This window comes from Rhipicephalus microplus, chromosome 3 (genome assembly GCF_043290135.1).
Source record: "Rhipicephalus microplus isolate Deutch F79 chromosome 3, USDA_Rmic, whole genome shotgun sequence".
NCBI classification, from domain to species: domain Eukaryota; kingdom Metazoa; phylum Arthropoda; class Arachnida; order Ixodida; family Ixodidae; genus Rhipicephalus; species Rhipicephalus microplus.
Window position 1 is genome coordinate 115,569,752 of NC_134702.1, and position 14,145 is coordinate 115,583,896.

General features: G+C 40.9%; 1 protein-coding gene across 1 annotated transcript; it reads right to left on the minus strand.

Moving 5' to 3' along the window:
* Window positions 1-13,571: 13,571 nt before the first annotated feature.
* LOC142802911 (neprilysin-21-like) lies at window positions 13,572-13,886 on the minus strand. Its single transcript, XM_075887994.1, has one exon. The coding sequence runs from the start codon at window positions 13,884-13,886 to the stop codon at window positions 13,572-13,574; it is 315 nt and encodes a 104-aa protein (XP_075744109.1).
* Between the last annotated feature and the right edge of the window lie 259 nt (window positions 13,887-14,145).

Here is a 14,145-nt window from a genome sequence, read left to right on the forward strand (position 1 = left end):
CTGGATCGGTAGAGCTTTAACCATGCACCGTCTTCGTGTGATGATGTCGTGCTATACACATCATAATACAGTAATAATGGATTCAAAAATGTTCTGATCCTTAACGCCGCTGTGACGTCATGAAATGAACGCAAACAACTTGTAAGCTCTGATTATGCTTCTTGTTCAATCACTCGTATATGTTACCAGGTAGCGCAAAAAGCAGACACGCATAATAGCACTCGTGAAACAAAGACTAGAAGTTAGCTCTATATTAAAACTCATTTTGCCAAGTTTTCCTATACTTTGAAGTTAGCGCTCATTACGGATCAGTGCTTTTCGCACGCACGTTTTGTTTTTCGCTGCCTGCTCTAGCATGGCATTTTTCAAACTTCATTCATGTTTTAGCTCTTGACTAAATCTGTCATAGTTCCATGATAGCCGCTTTTGTCCATTTAGTAAACATATTAAGACCTAGCCTGAAAATATATTTCGTGACTTGAACGACAACCATCCAAGAAAAAGCATGTATGCGAGGGGGATGCTATAGCTTTGAGTTTGAGTTTGAGGTTAGTTGATTTACCTCGTGCAATTGTACAGTAAATGGCTGGAACAGAGGAAGAAAGCTGTATAAGACGGCTTGACAAAGCCCCATATCCCCGTGGCAACTGTGGCAACAAAAACAGCAAAATCAATTTAAACACAGGACAGTTTAAACCAGCAATGCATATGCTTTGCTTCAGAACAAAATAATTTAAACGAACTACACTAACCAAAAGCGCACATGCTATACATCGAAAGAAAGAAGTAATCAAACAGAAAATAATACTACACACAAATAATAAAGCATATTTAAAATAAACATCTTATAGAGCATACGAACATATTCATAACTTTTTCCTAATTTATTTAGTATATTTGGCAAGCAATAACTCAATGCCTGAAAGCCATATTTTTTACGCGGTATCAGCAAATGCCTATATTCAGTGTCGGTTTAGGCATGTTGAAGGATTTAATTGCAAGTTAGCTGAACGACGTATATAGCCACGACCTTTTATGGTATCAAATCTAAAAGAGACTGCTAAAGAATATTCGTAGAGCAGGTTTAATTTGAATACTTTGTATTTAGCAAATAATTGTGATGTATGGGAAATAAAATGGAGGTTAGCAACAGATCGTAGCGCCTTTTTTGTAAGATAATAAGATTACTAATAGATTACTTTGTTCCATTACACCAAATCAGGTTGCTGTAACTCAGATGTGATGTAAAGAGCGCATTAAATATCAGAAGTTTTTGAGGAACTGGCAATAGACCCTGACATTTTCTCAATACACCCATGACTTTCGAAAGCTTATTGTATAAAAATTCCGAGTGATAATCTCATTTCATGTGTTCATGGAAAACAACGCCAAAAGACTTCGCGGTGGAAGAGAATTCGATTATGGTGCTGTTTACCTTAAGATTGTAGGATTCAGTGGTTTCATTGAGAGGAGTTTTGGCACGAAAAAGAACTGCTCTTGTTTTGAGACAATTTATAAGCTAAGAATTTTTAAGGGTACAGCTGTATATTTTTTGTAATGTTGAGTTAGCAGTGTTTACGAGAGGACTAACATTTGTACGTGAAAAAATAAGCTTTTATCGTCTGCGTAAATTACGTATTGGGCTGAAGGCTCAACATGTACAATATCGTTTATAAATATAATGAATAAAAGGTGACCCAATATGCTGCCTTGGGAAACACCATCTTTAACAGTTTGCGCGGACGAAATTTCTCTGTTAAGAGATACACACTGGTGTCTGTCTGTTAGGTAGCTTTCGATCGGATTTAAGGCTACACCATGAATTCCATAACACTGCAGTTTTCCTAATGATGTCTTGTGGTTTATTTTGTCGAATGCTTTCGACATACCTAAAAATATGCCAAGTGTGAACTTTTTGGCCTCAATATTTTTTAAAATGAATTCCTTTTGAAACAATACGGCTCTTTCGGTTGAGTAGCCTGATCTAAAACCCAATTGTGATTGAGTTATAACGAAATGTTTATCGAAAAAATTCAACAATCTAGTATGAATACTTTTTTCAAGTCCTTTGGAAAAAAGCGGCAGAATGGAAATCTGCCTGTAATTTGTTAAAGCGTTTTTGTCTCCACCTTGGTTGATCACCGTCACTTTAGCATCCTTTATATTCTGCGGGAAAATGCCGCTTTTTAAGGACACGTTGTAAATGTTTGTCAGACATGGACTAAGCAGGATGATAACATGTTTTATCACTTACATTTTTAGGCCATTTAAATTCTCACTCTTAGACATCCTAAAGCATTTAAACACTCGTATTACCTCATCTTTATCTGTCGGACAAAAAAATTGTTAATTCCTAGAGTGGTGCTGGTAAGTACTCAAAAGCACTTGTTTGATGCGAGCTTTTACTTATAGATGCGAAGTATTCATTAAATTTATCCGCTAACTCTTTGCCTTTTATAACCTCATTGTCAATTACAAGTTCTAAAAAATTTGTAGCTCTACCTCGAGATATGATGGAGTTTAACTTATTCCAGATTTCTTTGCTGCAGAGACGCCTTCAAGCATATAATGATACTAATTTCGTTTTGCTTGCCGTTTGACATTAGTAACTGATGTTCTGTATTTTTTAAACGTCTTCAAATCATCTAAATTTTGGGTAACTAGAAATATGGTAAATAATTTATCTTTTTCCTTCATAATTTTTATTATCTCAGAATTCATCCAAGGCTTGCGAGCCCTAAGAGGAAAACATTTGTTGTAACGTGGAATTAACGTTTGCATGATATAGTCATAAGCTAAATCAGCTGCGGACAAGGAAAACAAGTTGTCCCATTATGCTCGCTCGATTTCAACCCAAAAGTTGGAAATAGGTCTTAAATTCACTGGTTGATATAATATACCTGAAATCGACTGTCTGGGATGATAACGGATTTGGGGCGCAATGAAATATACAGGGAGGTCGTCACTAATCGCGGTAGATATAGTGCCTGAAAGTATGAATACAGAGGAAAGGTTTGTTACGAACAGGTCTAATAATGTTGCACTCGATTGAGTAACACGAATAGGAGTTACAATGACATTTGATAAAAGTGAGAATAAAGAAGTGTGGAAAGATTCTTTTGTTTTTTTTGTGTTTCCTAACATATCAACATTAAGGTCACCTTCCAATAGAATGCTATAATTATGCTCGTTAATGAAAGCAAACATCTCATCCAAGAACTGCATAAAGCTGTAATATTACCATTGGGAGGTCTGCAGACTGTCACAAATACACAGTTGTCCACTTTAACAGATACAATTTCATAATCATTCAAGTATTGACACCATTCATTTTTTTGCCCCGCCGCGGTGGTATAGTGGCTAAGGTACTCGGCTGCTGACCCGCAGGTCGCGGGTTCGATTCCCGGCTGCGGCGGCTGCATTTCCGATGGAGGCGGAAATGTTGTATGCCCGTGTGCTCAGATTTGGGCGCACGTTAAAGAACCCCAGGTGGTCGAAATTTCCGGAGCCCTCCACTACGGCGTCTCTCATAATCATATGGTGGTTTTGGGACGTTAAACCCCACAAATAAATAATAAAACACCATTCATTTAACCGTTCGTATCTCATATCATGTTTAGGGTACATACATACACCACCTCCTGCTCTTGTTTTTCTATTGAAGTACACTGTATTCTAACCTTCGATTGTGATAACATCCAGGTCATCACGATACTACGTTTCTGTAAGCATTATTACAGAAAAATAAATTTAAACTGATCAAGAAGAGCAAAGAGGTCGTCGTCTTTACAACGTGCGGACTGCATATTATTATGAAATACAGCTAGGCGTGACCCGCCCAGATATTCAAAAAGTGTGTTTACTTTACAGGGAGTAGAAGACTTTATATTAGTGTTCATTTGCAGGTGATAGAGATAAAAACATATAAACAGACAATAAGGTTACTGAGTATTACAAAGTAGCAGCTCTTAAATAGGATGCATAAGTAAAAGTAAATAAAATACGTAGTAATGATGGTTTATCATTATTTGCAGTACCACACTTTGGTTCCACAGCTTTTGATAACCAAACATAGATAACTAACAAGTGATGCATAGTATTTAGAGCAATAACATTATTCGAGTTTGCAACATTATTACCGGTATAAAACAAATATTCAGTTGTGAAGTATCAATTAAAAATAGAGACAGTGATTACACAAGATGCGTGTAGCATGCAAAACTGTCAGAAAAGGCATATGGATATCATTTTTCTGTTTAGCAAAAAAAATAAAGAATCGAAAGTAATATAGCATACAGAATCACAACTAAGAAGACCATTATAAGGATTTGTTACACTACCCGCACCAGGTCCTCCTCGCAGGTTATGCGCAGAACTAGGGGGGCTAATCAGGTTTCAAAGTTCTCGCAAATAGGGCCGCTGTAGCAAGAACAGGAACACATTAGTTTTCGAAACGTGGAAGTGGTACTTGCCATGCAATAAACTTTGCCAGGATGATGGCGTCATTTGAAGAGGTGCTGATGATGGCAGTACAAAAGTACATCATAAAAAACTGAAAGGGCTGGTGACAACAACTTTCGAGGCTGTCCCAAGCCTGTTGTGGGTTTCCTCCGTATGCAAAAACTCTCCGCACGCATTGTCTGGCACAACAAACGCGTAAAATATATTTAGTTCACTTCTAAAAATTGGCACATTCCACGTACAGTGCGAATCAATGATATGCAAAGCACGAATGAAGAAGGTTGATATGTCACTTTAAAATCAGCAAAATGATACGAAGCGGAGGAAAATTATGGCATAGATGACTTCTATGCAATGTTTATTAGGGCCATCTATTCGCGTCACCTGATACAAAATTTTGTATATGTGGAGCTAGCGAAACGGCTTTCAGCGTGCTATGAGCGTAGCATGTAGTTCAGGTTTACATGACAGCAAGTCATGATTATCATGTTCGGACGTGTCATTTACATTTGTCGTCCATTCACGTCACGTAAACCAAATTTCGGGAATGTGTAAGTAGGGAAACGGCTGCTAGCACGCTATCAGCGTAGCGTAAGGTCATGTTTTGCATGACATGCATACTATTATTATAATGTTTGGACGTGTCATTGACCTTTGTCGTCTATTCAGGTCATGCAATACCAAATTTGGTATATGTGGAGCTAGGGAAACGGCCGCGAGCGCATCATGAGCGTGGCATGTGGTCATCTTGTTACATGGCACGGATCTCATGATTATCATGTTCTCACCAGTCCCATACCTTCGTCGCTCATTTACGTCCCGTTATACCAAACTTGGTATATGTGAAGCTAGCAAAACGGGGGCGAGCACATGTAGCGTCGACGCGCGCGCACGCTGGGCACAGCGCCGCTACGCTATAAACCGCGAGCACTCTCTAGAGTGACGCAAGGCGCATGCGACGAGCGTCTGTTGCCGAAACCTGGCGGCAAACCGGCGTGAAATGCGACATGCTGCATTTCGCGCCAGCGACGTTACCCAGACAGCACCGCGTTTGCCTAGCTTCGTGACGGAGGGACACCGGGCGCGCTCAAATGCGTGTGTGTCAAAGCAACGCAGCGCGGCGCACGCCTGCGAGCATATGCCAGTTAGATGGGCGCCTAGCGTGGCATTGCCGGCGTCACTCGTTGAAACGAACGCCGGTGCGCAAGTGCGCCGGGTCATGTCGAAGTGTATTGGCGCCTTGAGTGTGGCATGTAGTCATGTTGTTACATGACACGTATCTCATGATTATCATGTTTGCACCAGCCACATACCTTCCTCATTTATTCACATCTCGTAATACAAAATTTGGTATATGTGAAGCTAGCGGAACAGCCACGAGTGCATCATGATTGTGGCATGTAGTCGTGTTACATGACACGCATGTCTTGATTATCATGTTTGCACCAGTCACACACCTTCGCCATGCATTCACGTCCCGTAACACCGAATTTGGTATAGGTGAAGCCAGTGAAACGGCTGCAAGCGTAACATGAGCGCGGCGTGTAGTCGTGACTAATGACTTACATGACATGTATGTCATGATTCCCTCGTTAGTCTTTCACTGGTGTTTGCCATGCAGTCATGTCATACTATGCCAATTTTGCAACAGGGGACAAGAGCAGCAAGACCATGAAATATAAATCATGACATTCATGACATACATGTCTTGATAGTCATGTTATGACTAGTACATTATGCTCGTAATACAGTCATGTCAAGCCATACCAAATTTGGTATTGATACCAATAACAAAGTGGCCAGGAGAGCTTAAAGTCGTAGGTGGCTAGATAGATAGACAGATAGATAGATAATTAGATAGATAGATACATTGATAAATAGAAAGATAAGGAAATATGTAGCGGATAGATAGACAGATAGATATATATATATATATAGATAAAAAGATAGATAGAAATATAGATATATAGATAAAAAGACAGACATATAGATAGATGAATAGGTAGATAGATAGATAGCATGAAAGTTGCCAAAGTTTGCTAAAAATGATTTGCATTTAAAATTGTAGCTTGGTGCTCACTCTCGCTATCTAGGCAAATCACTTGCGCAGCAAGACTGACGTTTTAGGCTAGAAGCGGGAACCGCAGCTGTTTTGACGTCACAACAGATTTTTAGTGACGCGAATGACCTCCACCATTTCCTAAACGCATTTTGTGAACAAGAAGAGAACTAGCATGCCTGCTGTTACGAGTGTGCTGATGACCTTTGCAGAGACACTGTGTGCGTCCGTCAAGGACTCGGAGTGCTTTGGAAAAGAAACTCGAGGCGTCGTTCAGAGATGATGCGCGCGTCGAACAGCGGGGTTGTCTCATCCTCCATCAGCATCTCGACGCCTATGAAAGGTCGGTTCATCGAGCGTCGTGCGGCTTCCTTGTCCAAGCCCAGTACATACGTTGCAACTATAAAAGCTTTGTTTCCATCTTGCTGCCTTTTGCCTTGCCACTGCCTCGATGCTACTGCAGCTGGCCATGGCGACTGTGAGCGCGTTTGTTTTGCTGGCGCTTGGTGCGGCATATATGTGTGAGTGCAGACGGAACTTGACACGACGTTCATCACAGCCTTCTGTGCTCATGTGACCAAGCCACCTATGCGCCGACGTCACTGCCCAATTCAGAACCACGAAACCGAAACCGAAAATGGCCCACATAGGTAGAGCAATATTAAATTATTTAGCCAAAATACACGAATTTTGTGTGTGTATCATGCTTCCTGGAGCTGAAGGAAACGCTTACACAAAGAACACACATGCCGCAAATTTGGTGGCACCATCCCTTTAGAGCGAGAATGAAGAATGTACGCTCCGAATCGCCTGACTGTCACTATCCAACTAGAAGACTGGTCGCTGCTATTCCCAATCGACATGGTATTAGCCACACTGGGGGCAATGTCATGGTGACATGATATTGCCACCAGTGTGATTGACATCTCTTTTGCCAGGCTTAACTGTGCCTTCATGGACATTCTCTATCATGAACAACTAACTTGACTCCTTGCACAAATATTGTGTATACCTTCACCAAAAGCACTGTTCAACTATCCTGCTGCTGCTGACATTTTATCAGCTATCGTTGTATGTAATGTTGCAAGAATATGTAGGCACTCGTTCAAAAGCCGTGTAGGTGACAGTAAAGACAAATACTTTTTTATTCCATCAAATTACTCTTCCACATTTCTGAAACAGTCGAACTCCCCACGTAATCACGCTTGGTATGCGGAAAAAGCACAAAAAGAAATTTGGTTGCCGACACCACCTTTGGGTTCCCAAACCAAACGTCACATTTTGCTGCATTCATTGATTCCTAAGTGGTTTCTAATCAGTAAAGTGATTAGGTTCATTCAGCTTTTCAGAAGCCAATAACCAAATGATGATAAGGACGATAATGACACGTTTATTCTTTATAAAAATAAAAATAAACAATTGGGACGAGCATAAGTCAAGGATGATTTACCTTTCTCAGGACACCAGTGACCACCACCACTCCACCGGCTTCATTGTGGATACCACTTAGGGTCTTTAGCTTAATTCGCGTGAGGACAGCTGCCTAAGGCTACCCCTGCATCATTAGTATCATAGGTGACTATGGCTGCATAAGTCTGCTGGTACATTTCCTTTGACACGTTTCAACATCGGTTTCAAGTAGTAGGGGGGGCATGTATTTATATATACGTTCTGCTTGAGAAATTTGCTTAGCCAATGTTTTGAAACTACATAATATAGACATCGAAATGTTGCCAATGGGCATGAATATTTTGGCGCGAAATTCAAGAAAGAAACTCGGCAGCTTTTTTTCTCTAATCAAAAAAAGAATAGTAGAAATGAAAATTTATCAAAGTACATTCATAGACCAATTCATTGTTTTTTATTTTTTTATTTTATTTATTTATTTATTTATTTACCAGACCAAACTGGAAGGTCGCCAAGGCTAAAAGCCGTGAGAAACGGCTTGACAAAGGCCCTGGTGACCTGAATATACACATGGCAGTAGTGCGGAAATGATTACAAGTACATAACATGCAAGTACAATAAAAAAAAAAAAAAATATGAACAATACACAATTCAAAAATGATTTTTTAACTGATTATTTTACAATACCTGTTATAAAATGTGTAAAAAAGGGTTTTCAATAAGCAAAATACACCATGCACAGACAAATCGTATACATTGACACTTATCAACCTAAAAAGAAACATATATACATTTATGTGAAAACACATACATTCATATCGCTAATACAACGCAAGATAACGAGATATAACATGATACAATTTATTTACACTGGACTGGACTAGGAATGTTCCTATGGAGCCAGAGAGCAGAAATGTGAGTGTAGTTGTTTTTTGTTGCAGGAGATTGTACTTTCGTGCGTGTTAAGTGTTGTGGGAACGTTGTAGGCCAAGGCTTGGTGTCTATATGTAGTGCGGAAACGCGGTACGAACCAAATATCTGTATTTCTTGTAGGAAACGTAATGACACGACGCTGTAGGCATGACAGTAATCTAATGAAGTTGGAGAACTCCTTATTCGAGAAATAAAGTGTGTGCAATAAGCGAAATGTGTAAAGGTTGTCAGCTCGTATTATATTAAATTCTTGGAAAGCTCCACGCGTCGTTCCGAACGGTTCAATATTTCCAATCTGGCGGACTATTTTTTTTTGCAAAGTAATGACTTTATTGATGTTTGCTTTGCTTGTCGTGGCCCATACAAGGCTGCAATACATTAGATGTGAATTAAATAGCGCATAATATATCTGAAGTTTCACTTTGAGCGGCAAAATGTTCCGGCAACGAGACAACACTCCTGTTACCGAAGAAAGCTTTTTACAAACAAAATTTACATGTGTATCCCAGCCTAGATTGGAGGAAAAATAAACTCCGAGTATTTTGTAGCTATCAACAATATCAATCGGCACTGATTCAAGAACTAAAGGTTGATGGGTAGCGAGTACTTTATTTTTGGCACGAAAAACAATGGCTTTGGTTTTATTTGGATTAATTTTAAGCTGGTTCATTCTGGACCATGACGAAATTCTTGAAAGTATATCATTTGCTTTGCTTACAATGTCATCTAAGTTAACGCCATCAAGGATTATTGTTGAATCGTCCGCATATATGACGTATTTAACTGTTGTGTCCAGTTGAACAATGTCATTAATGTAAACATTGAACATCAGCGGACCAAGTATACTGCCTTGCGGCACACCACGAGTGAGGGGCAAGAATGACGAGCTATTTTCATTAATGTAAACACTTTGGCACCTATTGCTAAGATATGATCGAATTAAAGATTTGGCAACACCCCGAATGCCATTTGATTCTAATTTGTCTAACAATATATTATGTTGAAGCGAGTCAAATGCCTTACTGAAATCTAGAAATATGCTGAGTGTGAATTTATTTTGTTCAAAGTTATGAAGTATAGCTTCCTTTAATGTCAACAATGCAGTTTCAGTGGACTTGCCGCTTATAAAGCCAAACTGCGCATCTGTTAACACATTGTGTTTGTTAAAAAATTTCGTTATGCGGACATGAATAATTTTTTCTAAACATTTAGAGAAGACAGGAAGGACCGATATAGGCCTGTAGTTACTTTCACTGTTGCGGTCACCACCCTTAAAAATGACTGATACACGAGCTTTCTTCATGGCTTCTGGAAAAACACCATGTTCAAGAACTAAGTTATATATATAGGTTAGTACACTACTAAGTAGATATAAAACGTGTTTTATTGGTGTGATCTGCAGGTCATCGGCATCAAGAGATTTAGTACTATTTAGATGCTTGAAGATTTCGCATACTTCACTTTCGTTTGTTGGGTCAAGAAAGATACTTTGGCTCACGTTACTGCATCCGGCGACAAAATCCGCGTTATCATTGCACAACGCTACTGCATTTATGAAGTAGTTATTAAAATGATCTGCGAGTGCTGCACCTCTAAAATCTTTACCCCCAAAGGTTATAGACTCAGGCAAAGCATTTTTATTATCACGACCGAGTATGGTATTAATTAGCTTCCACGTAGCACTTGAACGTTGCCGATTGGCATGTACAAAGATACGCTGATAGTAGGCTTTCTTGGCACGTTGAAGTTCAGCGTTTAATCTATTGCGAAGCTTTTTAAATTCTTTCAAAGTTTCAGCAGAGCGCGTACGTAGAAAAGTGTGATAGCAGATGTTTTTACGCTTTATCATACTCAAATGCTCGCGAGTGACCCAGGGTTTCCTTGCCTTTCTTGCAGATTTTAATGTTTTGAATGGAAAATATTTTGCGTAAATGCGTCGAAAAGTTTGGATGAATGCATCATATGCGTTATCGGCATTTTTCTCCTTAAATACAGATGACCAGTTTTGTTTGGATATATCGAGCGTAAAAGCTTCAAGACTTCGAGATGTGATATGCTGTATGGTAGGCAGCACCCGCCGCGTCCCTTTATCAAGAGGTTTGCAAAAATAGCTCATAAACACGGGACAGTGGTCACTAATATCAGATGTTATTGTGCCTGCGCTATAAATTACTGTGTCAATATTGGTAATGACAAGATCCAGTGCTGATGAAGTGGAGCATGTAATTCGTGTTGGCGTATTAATTAGATTTTTAAAACCACTCGAGAGCAAAAGGTTATTTAGCTCGCGGGTGACACAGTTTTCCTCCAGTAGGTTAATATTAAAATCTCCTGCAGAAATAAGGAGGAAATTATTACAACAAGCATACTCCAAGAAGTTCTCGTAAAATTGCATGAAACTTGCCATGCTTCCATTTGGCGGTCGGTAGATTACCGAGATAAGCTCATCTTTAAACTGGACTGTAAGTATTTCATATTCATCTGTTATCTTACTGAATTCAGGGACGATGTGGCAACTCTTTTTTGTCGTAACAAGCAAAGCAACCCCTCCCCCTCGCTTATGCGTCCGATTAAGATAGAATGTATTGTAGCCATCCAGAGTAAAAGTTGGTTCATCATTTGTACCCCAAGTTTCAGTCATCATAATGAGGTCAAATTTTAATTGGAATTGCTCTAAAAAGAGTGCAACGTCGTCCCTTTTATGGTTAAGTGACCTCGTGTTAATATGCAGAACTGAGTTGCCTGTTTGATTGTGTAAGCAGATATCGCGAGGAAAAGCAAGCTCTAGGTAATCCATAGCGAATAAATGCTATTTCAAAGTTTCAAGCAAGCACATCAACTGACATTATGCAGACACAGAACTATTTTGCCCTCCAAAAATCCTGTCGATATCACGCTCGCTGGGTATGTGTACAGCAGGTGTTTCGTCAGTTTGTTTAGCGTATATCTTCCCGTTGTAAGACCATACAGATTTCCATTTCATTTCGTACTTCTTTTTTACAGCGGTCGCGAGCAGTTTTTTCAACGTCGGGCAGAGATGTTCATTCACATACACAGGCGGTGAAAAGGAAGTTGAGTTGCCAATGCCCAAATCAGCATTTGTAAGGCGCGCTTTTTTTGCCTTCTTTAGCACCCTGTCCCGTTTGACGCGGGACTTAAATTGAACAACGATGTTGCTCTTGTTTTCCGTTCTACTCGGCACACGGTGACACGCCTCTATGTCATCCTTGCTAAGCGGCTCTCCGATAATCGTGCCTAGCGTACAAAGTAAGTCACTGACCGATTCAGTCTCCCTTTTCACAACGCCTTGTATTTCTATATTGACATTCCTAGAGTACTGTTCACAGCCGGTCAATCGATGCTCCAATTCAAATACAGAGGTTTTCAAGGACGCGTTTTCTAGGCGTAGAGAAGCATTATCACTTTTAAGGCGAGCACTTTCAGCGACAGCTTCTTCTAATTTTTTCTTCAACTCCTCAATACTGTCGTGAGCGTAGTCAATGCTTTTAGTCATGTTCCTTTGTTCTGTTTTCATGTCTCGAATTTCATTCCTGAAATCCCTTACCACAGAGTCACGGAACATCTTAAGTTCCTGCTGCACCTCCTCCTTTAACTTCAAACATTCAGTCTTCATTTCCTCCTTCAATTTAGCCATAACAAATCTTAATGATTTACGAAAGAAGCAAGAAAGCACCACAGATAATTCAAAACAATTTGGCAGTGACGACGGAACACACAAAAAAGCTATAAGCAGCTCAGTATACTTGGTCACTGACCTGTACAGAAAGCAGATTGCTTATTACGACGTTCACAGTTCCGTTGTCACTGCCAAGTGATGCAGCCGGCGACCTGAGCGCTCTTCTTGTAGGGTGAATTTGATGACGTGGACGAAGCTGCACCGCGCAGGACACGGCAGCACGCAGGCGCACAAATGAAGCACGCAGCAGCGTAACTATGCAGCCAGGGACCACGGTACTTTTCCTTCCAGGGTTGGGTATCACCGGTGAAAAACGTGCGTCAGCCTGTACAGAAAGCAGATTGCTTATTACGACGTTCACAGTTCCGTTGTCACTGCCAAGTGATGCAGCCGGCGACCTGAGCGCTCTTCTTGTAGGGTGAATTTGATGACGTGGACGAAGCTGCACCGCGCAGGACACGGCAGCACGCAGGCGCACAAATGAAGCACGCAGCAGCGTAACTATGCAGCCAGGGACCACGGTACTTTTCCTTCCAGGGTTGGGTATCACCGGTGAAAAACGTGCGTCAGCCTGTACAGAAAGCAGATTGCTTATTACGACGTTCACAGTTCCGTTGTCACTGCCAAGTGATGCAGCCGGCGACCTGAGCGCTCTTCTTGTAGGGTGAATTTGATGACGTGGACGAAGCTGCACCGCGCAGGACACGGCAGCACGCAGGCGCACAAATGAAGCACGCAGCAGCGTAACTATGCAGCCAGGGACCACGGTACTTTTCCTTCCAGGGTTGGGTATCACCGGTGAAAAACGTGCGTCAGCCTGTACAGAAAGCAGATTGCTTATTACGACGTTCACAGTTCCGTTGTCACTGCCAAGTCAACGGAACCTTAGTCTCCAATAAAGCATAAAACTGTAATACAATATGAAAGCTCGAAGTATAGAAACGTTATATATTCACAATTGATAAACATATCGCACAATATATATCTAATAGCACAAATGTAGAAGTGCTTGCACTACCAGAAAGTGCACTTGTCGCGAGGGTTCATGGGCGTCCCCAACGGGCAGGAGAACGCAGCCGAAAATTGTGGCATGTTCATGAGTGGCACCAAACAGCGAGATCGGCTCGGTGCATACCGATCTCCAATCAAAGGTTCCTGTTCGCACCACTTAACACAGCTGCTGATAAAGAAGGTGCGCTCGGCTGACATGTTGAGGCCCGACAGCTCGATGTCCCGTTCGTACGAGGGTAACGACGAAAAGGCCGCGTACGCGGTCAGGGTGCCCACGAAGTCGGCCAAGTTCTCCGAGTCGAGGGTGTCGTTTACCATTTCCTGTTGGGATCTCATTATTAGCTGCAAGCCAAGTTAAAGGGCAACGTCAATAAGTGAGTTCACAGCTCCTGCTTAAGGGAAAAAAAAGAAGCAGTAATAAAATTCACGACCGACAGTGTTTTCGAAGTATGCCACACAATACACGCTATGTGTCTGCACTGTGCCACTGCTGCACCCACAAATCTAACTGTTTTGCGAAACACATCGAGTGCAAAACGGATACAGGTAGTATTCATATTCTAGTGGAAGCCGCCTA